The sequence below is a fragment of the Littorina saxatilis genome, linkage group LG5 (assembly GCF_037325665.1).
Source record: "Littorina saxatilis isolate snail1 linkage group LG5, US_GU_Lsax_2.0, whole genome shotgun sequence".
NCBI lineage: Eukaryota > Metazoa > Mollusca > Gastropoda > Littorinimorpha > Littorinidae > Littorina > Littorina saxatilis.
In genome coordinates, this window is record NC_090249.1 from 48,940,671 (window position 1) to 48,965,691 (window position 25,021).

The following is a 25,021-nucleotide window of genomic DNA, read 5'->3' on the forward strand; positions in this document are numbered from 1 at the left end:
CCCCTCGCCAGTCACTGGCCTATACTGTCACATGTTTCAGACACACCCCTCGCCAGTCACTGGCCTATATTGTCACATGTTTCAGACACACCCCTCGCCAGTCACTGGCCTATACTGACACATGTTTCAGACACACCCCTCGCCAGTCACTGGCCTATACTGTCACATGTTTCAGACACACCCCTCGCCAGTCACTGGCCTATACTGTCACATGTTTCAGACACACCCCTTGCCAGTCACTGGCCTATACTGTCACATGTTTCAGACACACCCCTCGCCAGTCACTGGCCTATACTGTCACATGTTTCAGACACACCCCTTGCCAGTCACTGGCATATACTGTCACATGTTTCAGACACACCCCTCGCCAGTCACTGGCCTATACTGTCACATGTTTCAGACACACCCCTCGCCAGTCACTGGCCTATACTGTCACATGGGAAAGTTTCTATTACTCAAATGAAAACACAAACAAGAGAAAGTCAAAACAGAGCTTGATTGTCTCATTACTATTTGCATGTCCGTCAACAACAAAGATCATCAGGTCAACATACATGTACTAGCAAAGATTTAGTTCTATCTATAGTTCCAATTAGTAACCTTCTCAGCTGATTCTTGACTTTGAAACAGTCTACCCCTTTCAAAAATTGTTCTTATAACAGAGCGCAGGTACAGTGCTAATGATAAGATGTGTTTGTCCTCCTTTTTTGAAGAGGAGTTACTTGTTCACTTCAATGCCTGTTATTATCTCAGGTGCCAGGGGATTGATTCTGCACAACTCTCACTTAATCCTTATGAACATGTCAGCTATATTTACAGAGCTCATGTCCTAGGCCCTTCGATTCATAGAATTTAAAACGGAGGTTTGACCATACCTGAAAGCTTTATCGGAGGTGGCGGTGGCAAAGCTGACAGGACTCATGATGAGGTCCAGCACGCTGGACGCGACGGGGGTGGGGGGTGTTGCTGACCGCTCCAAACTGGACGGCACCTTCTGGTTCAGAATCACCTTCATGCACTCAAAGTAACCTGCAACACAACAACATAACAATCAGTCAGTTGATGTCACAGAAAACATAGGGAACGGCACCTTTTGGTCAAGGATCACTTTGCTATGATTCTTTAAAGTTTGAAATTGACGGAACTTCTTCCCATGTTATGGGAGGCAAAGGTTTAAACAAGAGATAGTGCTGACCAGTACATTCTGGTGCTTTGCCAGTTGAATTGTGAAAATGCTGGAAACTTTGATTCTAACTCAGTCAGGACTTATACCTTATATTCTTTCTGCGCTCTGGGCAATTTTGGGTAATCACAGACGTGCAAAACTCGAAAATTTCAAAACTAAATTTTCATTTAATTAATATACTTACTCAACTCACATAAATGGCATTAACTTCAGTTCATTGCTAAGATATTGAAGTAGTACTCGACCCTGGTAAGGGGGGAAGTAACTCCCTAAGAAAAACAATCCGTAGTCAAGGACGGGAGTCACCTCCCCTACCGGTAACCCGCACATGCGCGGTCCTGCTACCGGCCTTCATTCCCCCACGGAAACACACACCTGTAACACATATAATGTTAGCGGGGATGGATGGGAGGGTATAAACGATGTGAGTTGAGTAAGTATATTAATTAAATGAAAATTTAGTTTTGAAATTTTCGATTCAATCACATATTCTTACCTCAACTCACATAAATGGCAGATTGCACATAAAGGCGGTGGGATACTCACATTAAACTCTTGGAAGTATCTGGCCTGCGGCAACCATGGCTGGGAGGCAGTTGGTACCGTCCGGGTGAGTGCTGGCAATGTCCCGGAGGTAGTAGCTGAGGAAGACATCTTGAGACGTCCAGTATGCAGCTTTGAGGACGTCTGACATCCTACCAGACTTGAGGACAGCTAAGGAAGTTGCCCACGCTCGAGCCTCGTGAGTCCGAGGTGATCGAAGAGGAAGGACTGACTGCCCCCCCCCTTGTGTCTGCCACCACTGATAGGCATGCCTTATAAGTGTGGAAGACCATCTGGTAAGCGTGGTTTTTGCAATGTCTTTATTTCGGGCTGTATTAATCGAAATAAACAACAACTTCTGAGCTGATGCTCGAATCGGAGCGGTACGCAACAAGTAAGCCTTAAGCGCACGTACCGGACAGTTAGAAAGATCCGGATCGCCGGGGGCTAAAATGTCCCGAAGAGGCCGAATGGAAATGATCGGTGAAAGTTGGTCCGGTTTTTGATTTTTGGCGAGAAAATCGGGACGGAAACGCAGTGAAACCGAGCCGTCTCTTTCAAAAGTGATATCACGGTCTAAACCTGAGAGGCCGTGGATCTCGCTGCCCCTTCGCGCGGAAGCGAGCAGTATGAGCATGAGAGTTTTGCGCGTAAGGTCAGAAAGACTAGCGTCTTGTAAAGGTTCGAAAGCACTAGAACGGAGAAATTCGAGTACTAGCAGAACGTCCCAAGCCGGGACAGAAGTTCTCTCCGTTGCAGAACTGAGGGCCGCGCCCTTTAGCACACTCGCGATGACTCCCCCGAGGGAGATGGAGCGACCAAGTTGCTTAAGAGTAACTGAGATGGCTGAGCGGCGAACGCGCAAAGTGGACGCGGCGCGTCCCTGAGCGGAGAGCCATGCCAAGTGGTTTGCGACCTGCATTGATCGCGGGGCAACCGGGACAACATTGTTGGCCGCACACCATCGAGTCCAAGCCAGCCAGTGCGACGAATAAACGGAGGAGGTGGAACGCCTGTGAGCCTTCTGGACTAAGTCCAGAGTAAGGTCTGAGGCGCCTGAGCGCTTCAGTGATCGCCGAACAGTCGCCAGGCGTGAAGATCCAGGAACTCGGGGCGATCGTGAAGAATGCCCGTCCTGGGCTGTAGAAGCTCCCCTCGCCGAAGGCTGAGCGGAATTGGCGGGCCGCTGGCGAGCCGCAGGAGGTCCGGGAACCAATGCTGACTGGGCCAGCGCGGTGCCACGAGAAGAAGACGAGGCCGCTCTAAGTCGGCTTTTCGCAGGACCCTTCCGATGAGTGGAGTGGGAGGGAAGGCGTAAGCCACTAGCCCTGTCCAGCTTATCGTCATCGCGTCGATCTTCCACGCTTCCGGGTCCGGAAACGGGGAAACAAAGATCGGAAGGCGACGCGAAAACCTCGTGGCGAAGAGGTCGACCATCGGTCGCTCTACCTGCGCCCAAAGGCGGAGGAGCGCCTGATGCGTGATGGTCCACTCTGTGTGGAGGATCTGAGAGGACCGGCTGAGGGCGTCGGCCAGGACGTTCAGGCAGCCGGGCAGGTAGCGAGCCGAGACCAGAATCTGATGGCGAGCGCACCAAGAAAGGATCTCGCATGCTCGGCTGGACAACAGTTGAGATCGGGAACCGCCCTGTTTGTTGAGGTAGGCAGCGACTGTCGTGTTGTCGGTATGAATCAACACATGGGTGCCCTGGAGGGCGGAGAGAAAATGCTGAAGCCCCAGAAAGACCGCCTCGAGCTCGAGGCGATTGATGTGCCAAAGCCGCTGCTCTTGTGACCACCGACCGGACGTCGTGTGTGTGTCTACATGAGCCCCCCAACCCTTCTGAGACGCGTCCGAAAAGAGATGCGTGGAGGGAGGAGGAAGCGCTATGGGCACTCCCTGCAGAAGCCAAGGGGTGTTCATCCACTGAAGCGTGGTCTGCTGAAACCAGACCCCGAGAGGAACCAAAACGTCCCAGCCTTGTGAAGTCGGATTCCAGACTGAACTGAGAGCCGCCTGAAACGGGCGCTTGTGGGATCTGCCTAGCGGAATAAGGGACGACATGGACTCCATCTGGCCCTGTACAGACGCAAGCGTCCGGGCTGGAGCTGACTGAAGCCCTAAAAGGGAAGACAGGAGAGCTTGCAGTTTGTCCACCCGGCGTTGAGTGGGACGAACTGTCCACTCCCGTGAATCGAAAACCATGCCGAGGTAAGTAAAGGTCTGCGACGGAGTCAACTCGGACTTGGTGTGGTTGACTTGGAAGCCGAGATCCTGAGCCTGGGCAAGGACAAACTGGGTATGCTGAAGGCATAGCGCTTCCCGCTGATGAAGGATCAGCCAGTCGTCCAAGTATGCCCTGAGCCGAACCCCGTGCTGCCGAACAAGGGCACAAAGCTGGCGCACCACCATGGTGAACGCCCAGGGAGCAAGTGACAGCCCGAAGGGTAGGGCCCGAAACTGGAAGATTCGGTCCCCCCACAGAAAACGCAACCACTTCCGGTCCGCCTCGTGCATGAGGATGTGGAAGTAGGCGTCCGTCAGGTCGACGGACGTCACCCAGTCGCCCGGGCGAAGCGCCTCCCTGACGGTCGCCGGCGTTTCCATGGTGAACCGAATTTTGCGCAAAAAGCGGTTCAGTGGAGAGAGGTCCAAGACTGGCCGCCACCCCCCGGAAGCCTTGGGGACAACGAAGATTCTTCCGTAAAAACCCAAGGAGGAGTGGTCGAGAACCTCCTCTATAGCCTGCTTCTGCAGCAAGAGAAGGATTTCTGCCTGAATTGCCTCCCGAGCGTCGGGGCTGGCCGGAAACCGGAAGTTGGCCGGCGCTCTGGACAAAGGGGCCTTGCCTTCCTGCCAAGGAAGGCGGAACCCCGATCGAATCACCCCCATGATCCATAGGCTGCTTGTCCGAGACAGCCAAGCTGGAAGGGCCCGGGAGAGGCCGCCTGCTACCAAAAGGGTAGAGGCTGGGGGGGTGACTGGATCGGGGGGGTCTCATTGGGGGTTGGGCTTGCGCCCAGACCCCCGCTTCCCAAAGGAAGGTTTACGCTGGTAAGGGCGGGAACGTGAACCACCCCTACCTGCCTGAGACGACTTCTGCCCCGAGGACTTGCCTGCAGCTGGTGCAGAACTCCGTGGTTTGTTACCGTGCTGCTTAAGAGCGAGTTCCGTCAGTTGCACCACATGATGGTCACGAGCCTCCTCCGTTTGCTGCCGGAGGGCATCCAAAGAGCGTGATCCCAGCAACGCACCCTCTGAGAAGGGAGAGACTCTCAAAGAGTCTATGGTGGCCTTATCCGTCAGGCGTGAGCCGTTAAGAAAAGCCTCGCGCCTCCAAAACACAACCTGAGAGTAGAGCCGAGCAGCAAGAGTCATCTGACTGTCAGTGACCTTCGCGAGGGCCGCCAAGAGCATGGCAGCATCAGCCTCAATGGCATCGTCACGGAACCTAAAAGGTTCGATGGACGAAGCGATGGCTCTCGTGAGAGACCGGATGAGCGTTTCCGCTAAAGAGGTCAGTTCGAGGGAAGAACGCCCGCTCTCCTCCAGCCCGAGTAGACTCTGTTCCGTACACACGGCAGTCCTATCTCGGCTATAACCGTCCTGCCGTAAGCGAGCCAGTTCCGGAGTCACCGGAAGTGGAGCTGTGGGCAGTGAAAACGAGGAGAGAAGAGAATGTGGCCTGCTAGGCAGCCGCGATCTTCTTGAATTAGCTGGGAGGCCGCCGCCTGCCTGAGCCGAGGCTAACCAAGGCTGAGCAGACGGGGGGCTTCCCCATGAGCAGCCAGGAGAGGGTAGGGTGTGTTAGCGTCCGCCAACACCTGAGCCATCACAAAAGGGACGGAAGGAGATTCCATGAACCGGAACTTCACCTTCGTGTCCCCCGCGCCCGCAAAATCTGCCAAAGCAGAAGGAGGGGGTGCGACCACAGTAGAATCGGCGGAGACACCCTCAGGGAAATACCGTGAGGTTATCTCCGCAGCCAACTCCAGAGTAGGGCCCAGTTTATTGGGAATCCGTAAGGGGGTAGCAGATTCAGAGCAATCCTCATCCCCTTCCTGTTCCTCTCCAAAACCTTCCTGATCTCCATCAGAAGGAGGGTCCGGCAAACCGGAAACCCACCCGTCCACGGAAGCGGAAGTGGCTAGAGTCGGTTGAACAATAGACGGAAGCGCCGCAAACTGTCCACCAACAGCACCGCCGACAACCGGAACCGCCGCGGCGGAACCGGAAGTCGGGGCCGGAAGTCGATGCGTAACCAGGGACGGGATAGCAGGGACACTGCCACCGGAACCACTAGCCCGCTGTCCTCCACCGGAAGTGCCTGCCACAGCACAACCGGAAGTCGAGGACGACAATCCGCGGGCAGGCCCGACCGGAAGCCCCGAGGGGCAACCAGAGGAGCCTACCCCCTGCGAACTCCAACCAGGAACGGCGGCAGCCGAACCAAGAGCTACAGGTCGATGACCGCCGACAGAATCTTGTAGGCCAGAGCTGGGCAAACAAGACGCTGCTGCCTGCCCCCCAGAGGCCGGGACAGCCGAAACTGATCCCAGGGGGGCAGGCTGGCGCGCTACGCCGCTCCCTAGCGCACCCGCCACGTGATGGACGGTGTACTGCCGGGGAGGAGCCGTCTGCGAACCCGGCGACGCCAGAGCGTAACCCGGGCCCGCAGGCAAGTGTGAGCCCCCCAAAAGATGGGGACTCCCACAAACGCCGCCCAACGCCGAAGCGCTGGAACCGGGCGGCGCTAAGGACGCGAACCCCCCTGAAAAGGCAGGGGAATCCGCGACCGAACCAGAAAAATCCGGCCCGAGATCAGCCGACGTGATCGTCGCGGACGGCCGCAGCCTAGAAAGAGAAGCCACCCCCCCCACGCCAGGCGGGAGGGGAGCGACAGGCCTTTCTGCCGAATGCAAGGCAACTAGGTCATGTTTCAGAGTTGCAAACATAGCCAGAATTTCTTCCCGCGACACGGACTCGCTAGACCGTGGCGTCTGCGAGCGCGAGAGAGGAGAAGTAGAACGTTCCCGCGTAGGGAAAACCGGTGACGGTGACGTAGAGTTGAGCGACACCCGTTCTGTCTTCTTAGTCGCCGGGTCAGTGACCAGAATTAAAGAAGTAGGCTGTGAAGAAGACACAGAGGCACGCGCCTTTGATTTAGACTTGGGCTTGTCTTTATCCTTCTCTTTTCCCGGTGAAGAGAGTAGGGAAACAAGTTTGCCCTTGCTTTTTGAGTTTTTGTCCGCCATTTGCAATATCGAACACGCGCACGTGGAGATGAATTACAACAGCGAAAATACTCAAACGAACGAAAATACTCGAACGAAAGCAGCGAAGAGATTGAAACGATCTTACCTAAAGATAGCAACGCAAAAACCAGGGTCAAATGGCCTTCCACAAAGGCCAAGGCAAAAAAAAAATGCCGGAGTACAACAACACGTCTGTGCAGTAGTGTTGAAGTGGGTGGAATGAAGGCCGGTAGCAGGACCGCGCATGTGCGGGTTACCGGTAGGGGAGGTGACTCCCGTCCTTGACTACGGATTGTTTTTCTTAGGGAGTTACTTCCCCCCTTACCAGGGTCGAGTACTACTTCAATATCTTAGCAATGAACTGAAGTTAATGCCATTTATGTGAGTTGAGGTAAGAATATGTGATTGAATCTGATTTTGTCACTCACCATTTCTGATGAGATGTTTCAACAGATGGCAGACGATGGCGTCGCTGCTCTTGCCGCAGTGCCGGGTGACCGAGTCGTACACAGCAGGGGAGATAAACACCTCCAGCATACGCATCGGCATGGCGATGGGCGTTGGACTGTCGATGATGCTGATCAGGTACCTGAAAAAACATGGACATCAAATGTCAATTTCCCTGATGTGTTTTCTATTCCCTCAACAGAAGCATTTTCTCCTTGTTGTATGCTGTGAAAAAAGCTTACATAGTCTCTCTCCCTTAGAGCACATAGTCTTAGCCTCAAAACCTTATCCTAGTAAAATAAAATTCCATCATCATAATCATTCCCCCCCCCCCCCCCCCCCTTTCTGGTGAGTACATTTGTATTGTTATGTTGTTATAGTTACATAAATTACCAGGTCTGTAATTCAGTCGGTAGAGCATAAGACTTAGGTCCTTTAGGCACAGGTTCAAATTCAGGCTGGGAAGGCCATGGGTCAGCTTTTATGTTACGACTCAAAGACCATAAGTATCCATGTCCAACTCTTGTGTCACCAGTTGCATGTAGAAGACTTCAGTTACGTTGCTAGAAGTGCAGGTGGCTTATCACACATAAACACACACACAAATCTTGGTAGTGTGATGGACTGTCAACAAGAAATGAAAAACTCACCTCAAATTTAGCTCCAAAAGTCTCTTGATTTGTAAGATTGCTTGTGGAGGGTCTTGGAAAACCCAAGCCAGATAGTCATCCTTCTGCTTCAGCAACTGTTGGCTCACCAAAACCTGGCAATCAAAACGGGCATAATATGAAGCAGACATAATCCTTCCCTACTGATAAAACAGTACAGCCTCCCTTTTACGGACCCCTACAAGGTCAGACTATGATAACATCAGTGTTCCGTTGTATATGTACAATATCAGCAAAAAGTGGCTACGTCATGTGAAAACACAGCGGTGATCTCTCTCTTTCTCTCCCTTTGTGGTGTGTAATAGTACTACAAACTGTTTGTTGTTGATTTTCATTGGTCTGAATACTATGAATTGAAAATGAATTAGTGTTGGTCACTTCAAGATGTCTCCTGGAAGACAAGTTTAACTTGTTGTGCTCCCTTGTATACAAGACCCTACAGCCTTGTTCTATAAAATAAAATAAATAAAAAGAGATAGAGCGAAATAAACCACATAAAGCAAAATGACACCAACCAGTCTTTGCCCATCAGAGTGTGGTCTGAAGAACAGTGAAAGTTTCTGGATCAGCTTGGACAAGATCTGAGGGCTGACAGTTCCTGACTTCTTCGTCACCTCCTGTAGTTCCGTGTCAAACTCCCTCTGCAGGCTCTGGTTCTGAGGACAAAATGTTTGATTTCACTGCATTAGTTTGTTAATCATTATTACACACAACATCTAGAAAAGCAGTTACTGGACATACAGTTTAAAAACATACTCAGTTCTCATTTAATTATCATCCAAGACATTGTCCTACATATTTATCTATTTGCTCAATTTTTGAATTTGAGAGTTGTCACTTCTTTCTGAGCCTGTTGTTGCGCCATTATATTGGATTGACAAATTGTGTCACATTTACCAACATAAAAATACATGGGCGCACCCACACACACTTCAAAACATTCAAATTAAGGATGATTCACTCTGTATAAGTAAGTTACCCGTATTTTTCTGTCGACGTAGCCACGATAAACGGACTGAATTTTTCTGGCACTGGCATCTCGAGTCCGTGCTTGCTGCAACAAATAGATAAAACATCATTCCTTTCCACTCTGCTGATCGACATCAGACATCAGACATCATATATCTTTCACTAGAGGAATACCCGGCTTCGCCGGGGTGAATCGCGAGACAGAGACAGACAGCGTGGCCAAATGTAACCGAGTGCCGAAACACCACAATCATATTTGAAGCCGAAGTCCACTCAAACGGGATTGAGAATAACTGTTATGGCTTCTGGAAGGAAGGCCTGATTATTCAGTCACACGTCAATGCCGCCAGACCACATCACAAACAGAACTCTACAATCCACAGGTATTGCCCACACACACACACAAACACACACACACACAGAGAAGCCGTATATATATATATATGTATATCTATATCTATAAATATATAGAGATAGGTGACAGTGTATTTTTCGCGTGTCTATAAATTGATTCGACCTTTTCACTTTGACAGTAAGAACAACTTCCGGGTGCAAGGGAAGCGTTCTGGACAGCGCAGTGACATTCTAAATATAGTAACGTAGTAACGGGAATATGGATTGACGCCACACGAAAGAAGGGAGATAAACGCTGAAAACACTGGAGAAGATAAAGAGAAAAACCCAAATCGGTTCAGCGCTGCGCGCTGAGAGCACGTGTTGAAATATCTCATGTCAAGTCCCATCGCTGTCGACGACGCCAAATGTAACCGAGTGCCGAAACACCACAATCATATGTAAAGCCGAAGTCCACTCAAACGGGATTGAGAATAACTGTTATGGCTTCTGGAAGGAAGGCCTGAACATATATAGACACACACCAATGCCGCCAGACCACATCACAAACAGAACTCTACAATCCACAGGTGTTGCCCACACACACACACACACACACAGAGAAGCCGTATATATATATCTATTGATTCTATATCTATAAATATATAGAGATAGGTGACAGTGTATTTTTCGCGTGGCTATAAATTGATTCGACCTTTTCACTTTGACAGTAAGAACAACTTACGGGTGCAAGGGAAGCGTTCTGGACAGCGCAGTGACATTCTAAAAATAGTAACGTAGTCAGTAACGGGAATATGGATTGAAGCCACACGAAGGAAGGGAGATAAACGCAAAACACTGGAGAAGATAAGGAAGAGTTACTGGGAATGGTGAAATGAACAGAAAAACCAAAATCGTTTCAGCGCTGCGCGCTGAGAGCACGTGTTGAAATATCTCAGTCGATGAGGTTGTGTCCGGGGTGTAGCTGAATACGGTGTCCAAATTTGAAAAAGATCCACCGAGAACTTTGGCGTTGTGATGTGGTCTAGCGGCTTTGGTGTGTCGGTATGGGGGCCCGGGTAGCTCAGGTGGAACCAAAATCGGTTCAGCGCTGCGCGCTGAGAGCACGTGTTGAAATATCTCATCGATGAGGTTGTGTCCGGGGTCTCTCTGAATAAGCCCACCAAATTTGAAGCAGATCCATCGAGAACTTTGGCCGTGCATCGCGCACAGACAGACAGACACAGACACTAGTCATATATATATATATAGATAAAGAAAGAAAGATAGTACGTATGCATGTATTGGAACCCCCTTTTAAGTTTTAGTTTCAAGACCCCTCCGGCTCGATTTAAGACTCCGGCCATCCTCTCTCTTTTTATCTTTTTAAATTTTTTTTTATAAACCTTGCTTTCTTTTTCTCAGTTTGTCTGTAACTTTGTAAGTATAGAATGGAACCTAGTACCTCCCTTTTCAGACCCCCAATTAAGACTCCCTCCTTTTTAAGACCTGATTTTCTCCATTTGGGAGGTCTTAAACTAGTTAAAGAGGGATTCAACTGTACTAAAAAGGGAATTTTTAAGACCCAATTTTCTCAAATTTGTGAAGGTCTTTTTCAATATAAAAGGAGGGTCCTAATGCACAGCAGTACCTGCAATGCAATTGCCCAGTATTGACGGGACACCTCCCACTATAGGACACTTTCTGTCATTCCTTTGTCTATTAAAGGCACAGTAAGCCTCCCGTAAACCATCACAGAGCTCCCCGAGCGTCTACATACAGTACAAGCATACTTCCATTTGAACGCTCACCGAACGGGAACATCCTGGCTGCTTTCTGTCGAGCGTGAGAAATTTCCAAAGAATTTATTTTCGTGGACTTGGTCCTCTACAACAATGGCGCCTCGTTTTGGTGCTGGACGGCTGTTATGATACCGGAAATCACGCCCGGACAGTAAGCCTCCCGTAAACCATCACAGATACTGTCAGGCTTTTACACACAGTACAAACACCCTTCCATTTGAACGCTCACCAAACGGGAACATCCCAGGTGCCCTACGTAAAGAGCGAGCAATTTTTAAAGAATTAATTTTGCAGATTGTCTCGAACACTTTTTGGACCCATCCTGAACTCAGGTCAAACATGAGTTACTTCCCTTCGGGTCTCATTCTATCGATGTAAACTGGCGATAGCCGTGAATCGATGATTATCAAAATGTTTTTGGACCGTGGTGCGTTTTTGCGCTAGACCTAACTTTTAAAATCTAAATAATAAATTGACAGCTTGTTACACAAACATTCTTTAATCATAAAAGAATTCTTTTTTCATCAAGACAAGATCAGTACAATTCGAAGTTGTGAAAGTTTGAAAAAAGAAAAGCCCGGAAGCAGGGTCACGCAAGGGTCGTAGCAGACGACGGTTTATCATGCATATCACCGTTCCTCTCAACAGTCAAAAGCCATCGCTAGAGTTCTTGTGAACCACAGCCGTTTGTTTCGTGCATAAAAACGTGCTATTGTAAATAAGCTCACATCGAGTCGCATTCAAATAACTAACTGACGACTACATTGTGAAAAAGGGAAACTGGATCACACAGGTTCACGATGGCTCAGGGGTAAAATAAACCACGCAAAAATAAATTCTTTGAAAATTGTTCGCTCTTTACGGAGGGCACCTAGGATGTTCTCAATCGGTGAGTGTTTAAATGAAAGGGTGTTTGTACTGTGTGTAAAAGCCTGACCGTATCTGTGATGGTTTACGGGAGGCTTACTGTGCCTTTAACATGATGAAAGGATACCTGACATGAAAGGCCACCTGTAATGTCTCGACATTTAGCTGGTCTGAAGGTTGTCCCTTCATTACAAGAACAGTATGTACCTCTAATGAAAGAACACCCTTGGGACCAGCCAAAAGTGCCCCTACATGGCAGGTGGCCTGTCATTACAGGTACGTTTTAGTCAAGCTAACACACAAAGGGACTGCAGAAAGTGGAGACCTTTCATTGGGAGGTGTCCTCTCATCACAAGGGACTCACTTCGCAGGTACTGCTGTATCGATATTCCTCTATCAGTGTATCACAAACAGATACCCATAGGCTTTATTCACAGAACATGATTATGACGTGATGATTCAGCCCTGTGCCATGGGTTTAGTATGGCATTTGAGGATAGTACCAGTTGGGTAGTATTACGTATGTTGTGTTTTGATTTTGACTCGTTAAAATGCTTTTGAAGTTGAAAGACAGATGGGGGTCAAAAAGTCTATTAATTGTTTTTCCCTGCCTGATCATTCCAATAATAACAATTTACTTACCTCCCGTTTTTGTCTTTCCTCTTGTGCTCTTTTGAGAAGGGAGTTCTTCTCTTCCTGTGAAGTAAACAATTTAACAAATCAACAGTTGGAAAAATATAATATTAATAAATTCAGTCATTAATTGGTACAAAAACAATTAAAAGAAGAATGAACTTTCTCAGTTAATATGGCTATTATGATTCTCATTCTCAATGTTTTTACTTTCTGTTACGGATCCTGTTGTGTCACACATACACTCGCTGACAGTGACATAGAGTAGACTTCAAATCCTGCTACATCATACTGATACTAGACATTTGACACTATATATGATCTCCAGACTCCACTCAAAGCTATATCATTGAGTGTATGGCGTGTGTCCATGCGCACACACAAAAATGCACACAGTATAAGTTTCATGTAGAAAATAAATGTATATTGTTTGCATGACAAGCAAACAGGGGATTTCCCTACAAATGATTTTGTCATAACAGAACAGCTGAGCTAACTGTAATGCTATCATAAATATATATATACACATCGCCAATCGTATCAATCTGAACTGACTATGAAGATCCTAGCATTTCCCATCTGATCAGCTCCATGTGTACTAGTACACAGTAGTAGAATGTGACATCAAGGCTCATTTTGGACTCGGCAAAGAGAAAGCAAATGACTGAAAATAAAATCCGCTCAAGTTTTAGTGACTGAAAGAAGATACAAACCTGTTTGCTAGCTCCCCGCAAAGACTGAGTAGGTTTAGTCCGAAAATCACCCTCAAAACTCCACATCTTTGAAATCTTGGACCAGAGTTCAGTGAAATAAATCGGTAAATAACTTTGTTTGCCTCTGTTCGGGCAACGCAAATCGCTGTTCCTTCCAGAAACAGTCGACAAACTGCTCCGTCACGACGCCAGACGGCGCACATTTGATTATTTTTGTAAAGTGGTGTACGATTGGGTTAGTGGAGTTGCAATAGCCAATGAGAATAATCATTCTAATTTGGCACTTTAGCAGACAGCTGTTTCCGGTAGCTTCATCCGAGCACATGTGTTTGTGTTTCCATTTTGTGGTACAATCAAAACAGAGAAAACCACGATGTTCTACCTGGTTGGGCTGGGATTGGGAGATGCCAAAGACATAACAGTGAAAGGGCTCGAAGTTGTCAAACGAGCGAAGAGGGTTTATCTTGAAGCTTACACCTCGATTCTCACTGTTGGCAAAGAAGCACTGGTAAGTGTGACAGAAACACTGTGCAAACTCGTGTGGGTTGTCAAACATTAACAAGAGTACAGATATGATCTGTGGCTATGCTGATCTAGCGCTTGTGTGTGTGTGTGTGTGTGTGTGTGTGTGTGTGTGTGTGTGTGTGTGTGTGTGTGTGCGCGTGTGTGTGTGTGTGTGTGTGCGCGTGTGTGTGTGCGTGTGTGTGTGTGTGTGTGTGTGTGAGCCGGTGTGTGTGCGTGTGTGAGACATATATGGTCAGGAATCTGTCAAGGTGTCCAAATGCAAAAATCCTGTTCTGGATACTTTTATTACTTTGTATTTTATTCTGTTTTTAAATGACTACAATATAAACAATACAGTTATGAAGTATTCCTCATGCAGATTCTATCCATACCAAATTTATGTCTGGATGCTGAGAAAATTGACTTTGTTCAAGAAAAAAAGCACCTTTTTGGGCACACAAGGCGTTACGCGAAACGCATGGTACATTGGGCATTGAATAACCAAGTTACTGATAAGGGTATCATCTCAATCTAATTTTTAATAGGTCCAGAAATGGATGGAGAAACATATGTTAGATTAATGAAAATTTGATCTGAACATAGGTTTTGGATTTTGAACGTTCTTTTTTAGCTGGTCAGTACGTTACATTTGGTGTAAATAATCATGAAAAAAGGGAAACTATCTTAAAAAAATGTTTCTGGTCAAACTTACTTAAAAATCATTGCAGAGGAAAGTCATTAGGTAGGATGATTGTATTTTTTTTTAAATGGAGCGAAAAAGTTGTGTTTGATGTAATTTAATTGTATTTCTAAGTTAAAAATATGCGTTTGGTGTAAATGAAATTGTATCTACTTGCCCAAACAAGTTTTGTCACAGTCTTTAAATAATGCCATAATACACAGAAGTGTGTGTTTTCTTATACCTCAGACACCTGGTAGTTAAACTATGGTCACAGGATTCCTAGTGCTTGCACCTGTTGGCTTGTAGAGAGACTTAAGTGAGGCCATCTGACAAGGGTGTAAATGTAACGACATACTGAGAATACTTGAAAATGACAATGAATTTGTTTTAGAGACAGAAGATAACTTATCAGTGCTTTAGAACAACCAGCAAGACCAAACCTTTGTTTCAACATGAAAACAAGCACACTGAATGACAAAATTTACCTCAGAAGGACCACTGTTGGGACATTTTGGTGTAAATGTAACATACATCACCTTGTTTTTTTACTGAGACCATATGCAGCACATAATAATGCTAAAAACAGCACATAACAGTCTGTTGAGGGTTTATGAGCTAAATAAAAGAGAAATTACCCTTCAAATGGACCTGCAGATCTTCGGAGCCTTCTGTATGTTACTTTACACCATCCTTTTGTGTAAAGATGTACACACAACCAAAAAGGCACAACCATTAATTTAACCTTTTATTTTGACTTGAGACAGGTAGCTTAGAACAAACAAGTTAGAAATACTGTTTAACTGATGTAAGCATAGCCCATTAAATGTAAATTCAGTACCTTGTACTTGCTGTTTGGTGTAAAGTAACGTACAGATCATGGGTAAAATTAACATTTGGTACCGTAGTGGAGTACCAACCTGACTATTCTTTCATGAAAAGGATTTGTTATGATTTCTTGTTTGTAACTCAAACAAGAAGAGCAAACGCTCGATCGAGTCACTTTCGCAGTTCTGAATATTATATGAGGCATCAGATGGACAGGAAGAAATTGCTATTCACAACACAATGCATACCTGAAGAATTCAAGACATACCTGTGACCTTGAAAAAGGTCAAAGGTCACCAAAGCAGACGTCAAAGTGTAGAGGTCACTGGGAGTCACGTTCACATAAAATTTGAGCCCGGTCACTTTTATAGTTTCCGAGAAAAGCCCAACGTTAAGTTGTGTGTTGCCGAACAGAAAAGGCTAGTTATCTCCCTTGTTTTTCTGATAACGTTCGTAAAAGGCTACAGATGTAAATACTTTGATGTAAAGAATAATCCTACAAAGTTTCAATCACATCCGATGAACTTTGTCAAAGATATAAAATGTCTAATTTTTCCTTTGACGCTGACCTGTGACCTTGAAAAAGGTCAAAGGTCAACGAAACCATCGTTAAAGTGTAGAGGTCATTGGAGGTCACGACTAAACAAAATATGAGCCCGATCGCTTTGATAGTTTCCGAGAAAAGTCCAACGTTAAGGTGGTGTCTACGGCCGGCCGGCCGGCCGGACGGCCGGCCGGCCGGCCGGACAGACTAACACTGACCGATTACATAGAGTCACTTTTTCTCAAGTGACTCAAAAACTGCAGACCAAAATAATGTAAAAATATTTAAAGAGGGTGATTTGATAATAATTTCTACACCGCTGACCGTGCTTTTTTCAAATTAAGCAATAACCTGATGATTGAGGTTAAGGTTTGCAAAACAAATGACATGAAAATTTACTGGAACCTTTTCTGCACTTCCATAGAGAATTTCATTGTTTTAAAAACAGTGTACATAAATAGGTAAATGTTGAATTGTAACTTTGATTCTGGGCTTTGGTGTAAAGTAACTAACGGATAAATGATTTTGCTTATATTGAGACAGGAGAAACTTTTTTCAAGTGTTGCTTTAGTACAGATCAACTCTACATTCAGCCATCAAGCCATTGGATAGTGAAACAGTTGCCTAAAGCTGAACCTAGGAAAATGACAGCACCTTGAAATTATGTTATGGTGTAAATGTAACATACAGTCATTTGTGCTTTATCTGCAAATATTTGATAAACCGAACACTTGACTGGAAAATAAAATGCTGCAATTGAAGGACAGGAATACCGAGATGTTTATTCATGTAAATTTAAGGAGGTTTAAAAAAAGTCTAAAAATTGTAACACTTTTTGGACTCCTTGACAGATTCTTGGCCATATATATGAAGTCACTGCAACTCTTTTAATCACTGACAGAAATTTTGCTTCGGTTTCGTTGTGTTTAAAACATAAAATATCAATATTGATCAATTGGAATCGTGATTGTGACTATTTATTGTTATAACTGTAATCAACTTACAATGTTATCTTTACAGGAAAAATACTATGGCAGAGAAATCATATTAGCAGATCGTGACATGGTGGAACAAAGCTCAGGTAATGTATACTTTTGGTGTTCATCAATAGAAATTATTTCATGGTGTTTTGTTAAAAAGATATTATTGATCTGGGTATAGTTCTTGATTTCATTATTGATTATTTGGTGACAATTACACGCAATTACTATTGAGGTCAGACCTTTACCTATTTAATTATGGCAATTCTTGAGTGTCACGTGGATCGAGGCAAAGGTACATGCCAAAGATCGATGTGCATACAAAAAGACATAAGTCACCTGGCACCAGGTGTGATAATTAAGGATACGATTTCAAATAGTCCTGTGAGGTCACCCTCATAGAAATTCAGGCTGCTTTCTCACTGGAAAGAAAGCTGCCATACAGTATGTACAGCCGCTACCCATTTTTATCCTGCATGCATGTATTGATGTTTTCAAGCCCTGAGACTTTCGCTCTGAATTTGGGATATTTATTACGGGCATGCGTGCACAGGGGTGGTGTTTCAGACACCGAGGAGAGTCAGCACAAAAAGAACCTATACACAATGCGGGAGGTGTGTTTATAACCTGCCCTGTTATATATAGTGCTATATGTCTTATGTAAAAACAATGTCCTGTTTGTATTATTGTTATGTACCACGCCTGAATTTCTCTATGAGATAATAAAGTATTCTTATTCTTATTCTTATTCTTATTCTTATGCATGGTTACGAACAGCATATCCAACACAGTGTGAATGTGACAGTCATGTGCTGCTGATTTGCTCGCTAAGGGAGGATATGCATGAATTGTGACGTCAAACAAGAGACCTTAGTTTCTGACCAAAGTGGAAGTAACATTGAGTTGAACTGTTTGTTTTCCAGATGAGCTGATGGCAGATTCTGACACAGAAGACGTTGCTTTCTTAGTGGTTGGAGATCCACTTGGGTGAGTATACATGTTTGAAGTCATGTTATTATGTAACACCTATGCTTTATAAGTGGACATATGTTCGCTGTCCCTGTCAATATAAACTTTATCAAACAACCAAGATTTCTCTCTGTATTTTTGGACATGTTTGGCAGCTTTCCCCCTTTCAATTTCAATGCTATCAAGCGCAATTTTCCTGCAATTGGCATGGCGGAAGATTGCATGATCGTGTCACCTCTTTTCTGTCTCGTTTTGCTTGCTTATGGTAAGGCAAGATGCAGACACATACAGACTGACATGTGACTGGTTTGGACATAGATTGACCTCCACCAACACCTCCCCCCCCCCCCCCCCCCCCCCTTCCTGCCCCTCCTGCCTCACCCCGTGCACACTGACTCGCCCTGTCTTTCCGTTCATCTGTCTAAGTAGTTAGACTGCTGTATTTTTGTGTGTGTTTCTTTGTGTATTGCGCTGATTGTCGATGAGTTGAGTGTATACGAAATGCTTACTGCAATGTATAAATCAAATTGTACAATTTCAGGGCAACGACACACACAGATCTGATTCTGAGGGCGGTAGAGAAGGGAATCCAGTACCGAATCATCCACAACGCCTCCATCATGAACGCCATTGGATGTTGTGGTCTGCAGGTGAGAGTTAAGATTACAATTGTCCACACTACTTGCCGATCAGTAAACAGTGGAACCCCCCCTTTTAAGACCTCCACAAATCTGAGAAAATCAGGTCTTAAAAAGGAGGGAGTCTTAAAATGGGGGTAAATTTACAGAGGTTATGAACAAAAAGTCTGGGAAAACAGGGTTTTAAAAGGGAGGAAGTCTTAAATTGGGGGGTCTTAAAAGGGAGTTCCACTGTAGTATGTGTCTGATTTGCAGTGAAATACTGGAACCAATAGGGTTTTCTTTTAGACAATTATTTTTGTTTCTGATATGATTGTGAATTAAATTCGGTGTCACTACATGATGTTTGCGGGGATTGCACCACATAGCTTTAAAAAAAGAAGAAGCATAAGGCATACTACACAAAGATGGGTAAAAATATGTCAAATAGCAATATTTTGCATACTGACTTTTGCACATTGGAACAACCTTTTGTGAAAGAGATATTTTTATTGTCAAGGATGTAAAAATAGCAGAACAGCAGTGAGTATTTAATATGTCTGATAGCCAGGGGTATGCATTTTTTCATGGAGAATATGCATCAGTGAAAAAGATACACATTATTTTTGCATACGTGTGGCCCTGAAATGCATCAGCATGTTTTTAAATGCGTCAAAATATACAAACATCGTGCAGCTGCAGGATTCCAGATGTTTGAGTCTAAAATGTTTTATGTAAAGTTGCTGCTGCATAAAATTCCTGTTTTCAATTCTTGAAATCGTATGATGTGCAGATGAGTTTCTGTTTTCAATTCACACATGGTTTTTTTGTATTTTCTTGCAGTTGTACAACTTTGGGGAAGCGGTATCAATAGTTTTCTGGACAGACGACTGGAGACCAGACAGCTTTTATGACAAAATTGCTGTCAACAGAGAACGAGGGATGCACACATTGTGCTTATTAGGCAAGTGCTGTGATGCTTTTTGTTGTTGTTTTTGTTTGTTATTTGTTTTTGTTTGTTGTTGTTGCTGTGATGCTTTTTGTTATGGTGTGCAGTGGTGGTGTTTCAGCTCTATGATATGTTATTTAACTGCAGTTTTGATTAGATTAAAGTTTAAAGTAAGTTTGGTGTTCTTGGTTGATTAAGCTGTAAAACAAACATTCCCGAGTGCGTGCATGTGTGTGTGGATGAGCTTGCTTTGATCTGTGAAAGCACTGTCATTGTTCATTTTACGTTTTCAGATATCAAAATGAAGGAGCAGTCCATAGAAAATTTGATGAAGTAAGTTCTAAATATTATTGTCATAGTACTTTTTTTTCTGTTTTTTCATTAACAATTGATTTTTTTCTGCTGGTTGTGTATCATTACATTTCATTATGCTGTCCATAAATGCCAGTGATTTGGTCACAGTACATTGTATTTATTTTCTTCAGTGTCATTTAGTCTAGAATAGTTGTATTTTTCAGTCGGGTACAGTGGAATTCCTGTTAACCGGACCCACTCCCTTGTAAGATCTACTCTTCTGAAACGTTTTTGTGGTCTTAGAAGGGTAGTACAACTTTTTGTGACAAACTGTGCTCAGAATTTAAAAATATCAAAATAGAATAGAAATATTTGTAGTTTTTGTTTGTAATTATCTTGAATGAAAGTGTATATATAAAGCTTATAGCTTTTTGTTGATTCTAAACATGCTCATATATATTGTATCTATGAATTGTTGAATAAAACTGGAGTGCTTCCAAACCAACCTGGGTGTGAGTGCCAGGTCCATCCTCCTCGAACACTGATCGCCACTGAACTGTGTATATAGTTTTAAACTTTTACTGAACCTGGGCCACCCACAGACCCATTTTAACCAGCTCTACTTAAAACTCCACTCGCTGAACTTAAAACGTCCTGATGACCCAGTTCATGAATTGGAAGAAGAAGAAGAAGAAGAAAACATTGTTTAGACCAATGAAAATGTATCACATGAAATAATAGTATGAGCAAGTTATTTATGCATTTCTTCTCATGTTTTCAGGGGACGTAAAATTTATGAACCTCCACGGTTTATGCCTGTAAGCTTGGCAGCAGAGCAGTTGCTGAAAATTGTTGAAAAGAAGGCGGCAGAGGAAAAGACTGATAAGAATGGTACGTCAATACAGTGGTACCAGTAATGAAAGGATGGACACCCTTGGGTACATTTTAGGTGGCGTGTCATGAAAGGTATATGTTGCTATATAGATACAGTGGAACCGGCCTTTTAAGACCTACAACAAAACAATGAACAAAATCATGTCTTAAAATGCAGGTAGTCTTAACTTGGGCCGGGTTCCACTGTAACAGACAAGGGGAGAACAGAAAGTGTCCTCTCATGGTAGGGGTCTTCTCATAGGAGGGGCCTTGCATCACAGTTACCACTGTAATGTGTAATATAAATTAAGTGACAAATTATCACATTTTGCTAATCATGACTGATCATACCGTCCACAAATCATTCTTTGATTTTCTCACATTTGTGGAGGTCTTAAAAGGGGGGTTCCACTGTATTCAGTAATGACACTGACAGATTGTGTATTGAATTTGCAGCACTGGCAGCTGACACGGTGTGTGTGGGACTGGCAAGAGTGGGAGCAGAAGACCAGAAAATCGTGGCAGGGACGCTAAAACAGTTGACCTCCGTCAACCTTGGTGGCCCCCTTCATTCGCTGGTCATTCCAGGTCACATGCATCCACTGGAAATGGACATGCTGCGGCTGTTTGCACTGGACGATAGCGTGAAAGAGTTGTTGACAAGCTCTCAATGAGACCTGTTGAGATGAAAAATGAAGAACGGGGAACTCTGCCGCTGCTGGCAGTGGGAATATAACAGCACCAATAGATGATGTTTGGCTTGTGAAAGAAATGCTTTCCCTTGTCTTCATAGAAACATTGAGGCAAGCCCACAATGTCACGTGTTGCCTGCCTCGGTGGTTCATGGAATTTAAGCAAGAAAAAACAAAAGAAAGCAACACTTCCACAACCCATAAAAACCTGACAGTTATTTCCGGAATTCGTCCATATGACAAAACTGTGAATGCTCTTAATTGTACATCTCTACAAGTTGGCTGAAAGGTTCTGAATGAAAAGTTAAGAGCTGTAACATTAAGAGCATTAAACTGTTACTGCTTTCAGTGGAAATAGCACAAAATATGGCTGGATTAAGATTGTCATCACCAGTGCACAAAAGGGCGAGTCAATTGGTTTCTTTTTTGTTTCAAGTTGCAAACCAACAATAAGGACAAAGGGAAGAGTGGCAAACACATTACTGGGGTTGAAACGATAGCACCAGTCATTATAACAAGTCTGATTGGAATTTGATGTGTTGCGTCAAAAGATGTTGATTGATACACGATGAAAGGCAACTGAAATCAGAAAACGCAACTGCTGCTCAACTGTGTGCTCATCTTGGTTGAGGGCCGACATTTGTATATCGCCAGTGTGGATGTGAAGTGCTGGCTTTGAGTTTGTGAGCAGGAGGGTGGCAGAGATAAAGGTGCATGTGATAACTTTTGAGTTTTCCTGTTCCCAAGTCGTTCAGGATACTACTGTATCTGCAAATTATGAATGTAATATAACCACCTTGGCGTGATGGGCTTTCTTTGTTATTATATTCCCATTGTGTATGTTAGTGTGTGTGTGGAAGAGAGAGAGAGTGTGTGTGTGACAAAGAGAGAGGAGAAAGAGTGTCTGTTTGACGTGGAAATCATCTACTGTCATAACAATTATCATATTTAATGTAAACAGGTGATGCAGCACAAAGATGAGTGTAGACTTACAATCAACATGAACAAAACACTTGCTACTTTTCATGTTTTATTGACTTTTTTGTTAGAACAAGGTAGCCACTTCACTCTGAAAATCCAAGAAAGCAGAATTTCCACTTTACCTACCCAGGTATGTCACAAACCCTCTTAGACCCTCTTAGAAGATAACATACTCTCAATGTAAAGGTGTTTTGGTTATGCTCATATTTGAGCTGGCCATTTCTTTATTTCTTTATTTGGTGTTTAACGTCGTTTTCAACCGTTCAAGGTTATATCGCTTCAAGGTTATATTGACTATATTCTATACAAGAAACACTTAACAAGGGTAAAAGGAGAAACAGAATCCGTTAGTCGCCTCTTACGACATGCTGGGGTGCATCGGGTAAATTCTTCCCCCTAACCCGCGGGGGTTTTGAGCTGGCCAATATCCAAAACTATTTTAACTAAGGGAGGAAGGGGGGGGGGGGGGGGGGGGGGGGGGGAAGGAGAGGAATAGCAGAGAAATTATGTAAACTTATTCTTCCACTGCCACTGCTGATTAAAACTCTATATAACAGAAAAAGAAAAACAAAACTGAAAGAAAATGATACCCCTCTCTGCAATAGAAAATGTTCGGAAATAACTCAGTCGGGTTTGTATGGGTTGTGAAAGAGTGAATGCCCTTGCTTTTCCTCAGACAAATAACTTCACATGTGCTCCTGTCCACATTTGTCCGACACACTCCTGCTTAGTGATAGGCCCCTCCAATGTTTGTTTGAGTAAAAAGCAAGGGCACTCACTCTTTCACAAGCCATACATACCCGACAGAGTTATTTTAGGAATTTGTCCATTAGAAAAAAATGTCACACATGTATACAACTCATGATTTAATCATCAGCGAATCAAAAACGTCACAAAACAAAGGTACATGATGTAAATTCAACTCTCTTGTTAAATGAGATTCAGCGAAAAAGAAGAGGTTCTTGTCAGATTTGATTCCAAACACAACTCGAGCACTGTATAACAAACCTCAGCTTTCTAACGCCCTCTGATACACAATTCCTTATCCGGCTACATCAAGGACAATTGTTACACAGATACATGAATCATTATACACTCTTCATTGTATACTTCTGTCTCCCGAATCTTAATTCATAATGCGAACGTATTTGACAGGCCTTTAAATTTTGTCACCAGGGTACACATTTCACAAGTTTACATAGTCATAGCAACAGTGACATTTTTCTTTTCTTTATTTGGTGTTTAACGTCGTTTTCAACAACAAAGGTTATATCGCGACAGGGGAAAGGGGGGGAGATGAGATAGAGCCACTTGTCAATTGTTTCTTGTTCACAAAAGCACTAATCAAACAAGAAGAGCAAACGCTCGATCGAGTCACTTTCGCAGTTCTGAATATTATATGAGGCATCAGATGGACAGGAAGAAATTGCTATTCACAACACAATGCATACCTGAAGAATTCAAGACATACCTGTGACCTTGAAAAAGGTCAAAGGTCACCAAAGCAAACGTCAAAGTGTAGAGGTCACTGGGAGTCACGTTCACATAAAATTTGAGCCCGGTCACTTTTATAGTTTCCGAGAAAAGCCCAACGTTAAGTTGTGTGTTGCCGAACAGAAAAGGCTAGTTATCTCCCTTGTTTTTCTGATAACGTTCGTAAAAGGCTACAGATGTAAATACTTTGATGTAAAGAATAATCCTACAAAGTTTCAATCACATCCGATGAACTTTGTCAAAGATATAAAATGTCTAATTTTTCCTTTGACGCTGACCTGTGACCTTGAAAAAGGTCAAAGGTCAACAAAACCATCGTTAAAGTGTAGAGGTCATTGGAGGTCACGACTAAACAAAATATGAGCCCGATCGCTTTGATAGTTTCCGAGAAAAGTCCAACGTTAAGGTGGTGTCTACGGCCGTCCGGCCGGCCGGACAGACTAACACTGACCGATTACATAGAGTCACATTTTCTCAAGTGACTCAAAAATTGCTCCAGGGGCTTGCAACGTAGTACAATATATGACCTTACTGGGAGAATGCAAGTTTCCAGTACAAAGGACTTAACATTTCTTACATACTGCTTGACTAAAATCTTTACAAACATTGACTATATTCTATACAAGAAACACTTAACAAGGGTAAAAGGAGAAACAGAATCCGTTAGTCGCCTCTTACGACATGCTGGGGAGCATCGGGTAAATTCTTCCCCCTAACCCGCGGGGGGGAACAGTGACATTCATAATGTAAATACTACAAACATTTGAACAAGTTTAAACACTCCACTTTTCCCTGAAACAGTAACCCAACACGACAATCTTCTTTCTACCGTCAATCAGACTTTGAATACTGGATGATAATAAGGTGTTGGCCAATCCCATACCTCAACATCAGTAGAATCTCATACAAATATAAAATCTATACTGCCAGCACAAAAGGAAAAGAAATGGGGGGGGGGGGGGGGGGGGGGGGGGGGAACTTGAGCGTGACAGGTTTGAAAACTAAAAGTCCGTAACTCTGAAAAACATGACTCCACACTTCCAGCACCCCCCCCCCCCACTCTCTTCCCAGTTGTTACCATAGAATACCTGTCCAAAAACCTTCTGGTTGAACCTCTGACTGTAAGACTTAAACCTGTTTTCAGTCTCTTCCAAATCTATATGATGCAGTTTCAAATCTTTTGAGTCTATAAGGCCAAGTG

At 44.3% G+C, this 25,021-nt stretch overlaps 2 protein-coding genes and 1 long non-coding RNA gene across 3 annotated transcripts in view; 1 reads left to right on the top strand and 2 right to left on the bottom strand.

The window, feature by feature from the left end:
* The window catches only part of LOC138967351 (ubiquitin-protein ligase E3C-like), a 38,496-nt gene extending 24,894 nt beyond the window's left edge, over window positions 1-13,602 (bottom strand). The window contains exons 1-7 of the mRNA XM_070339877.1: window positions 13,417-13,602; window positions 12,713-12,766; window positions 9,079-9,153; window positions 8,615-8,755; window positions 8,082-8,194; window positions 7,413-7,573; window positions 876-1,029 (exon numbers count right to left, since the gene is read on the bottom strand). Of these exons, the coding sequence (XP_070195978.1) occupies window positions 876-1,029; window positions 7,413-7,573; window positions 8,082-8,194; window positions 8,615-8,755; window positions 9,079-9,153; window positions 12,713-12,766; window positions 13,417-13,482 (764 nt within the window). The 5' untranslated portion in view covers window positions 13,483-13,602. The remainder of the gene's footprint in view (window positions 1-875; window positions 1,030-7,412; window positions 7,574-8,081; window positions 8,195-8,614; window positions 8,756-9,078; window positions 9,154-12,712; window positions 12,767-13,416) is intronic.
* LOC138967354 (uncharacterized) overlaps window positions 1-24,779 on the bottom strand; it is a 221,119-nt gene extending 196,340 nt beyond the window's left edge. The window contains exon 1 of the long non-coding RNA XR_011455930.1: window positions 24,402-24,779. This is a non-coding gene — a long non-coding RNA (uncharacterized lncRNA). The remainder of the gene's footprint in view (window positions 1-24,401) is intronic.
* On the top strand, window positions 13,716-22,148 carry LOC138967353 (diphthine methyl ester synthase-like). The gene is made up of 8 exons (XM_070339880.1): window positions 13,716-13,924; window positions 16,992-17,052; window positions 17,875-17,938; window positions 18,462-18,570; window positions 19,381-19,501; window positions 19,780-19,819; window positions 20,562-20,671; window positions 21,110-22,148. The coding sequence occupies exons 1-8, from the start codon at window positions 13,790-13,792 to the stop codon at window positions 21,325-21,327; spliced, it is 858 nt and encodes a 285-aa protein (XP_070195981.1). The 5' UTR covers window positions 13,716-13,789; the 3' UTR covers window positions 21,328-22,148.
* Window positions 24,780-25,021: the final 242 nt, after the last annotated feature.

Bases quoted from the DNA above. Each gene is read 5' to 3' on its own strand.
- LOC138967353 (XM_070339880.1), top strand. From the start codon at position 13,790: ATGTTCTACCTGGTTGGGCTGGGATTGGGAGATGCCAAAGACATAACA. The intron at 13,925-16,991 runs GTAAGTGTGACA...TTATCTTTACAG, and splicing joins CTGTTGGCAAAGAAGCACTG to GAAAAATACTATGGCAGAGA. The intron at 20,672-21,109 runs GTACGTCAATAC...TTGAATTTGCAG, and splicing joins GGAAAAGACTGATAAGAATG to CACTGGCAGCTGACACGGTG.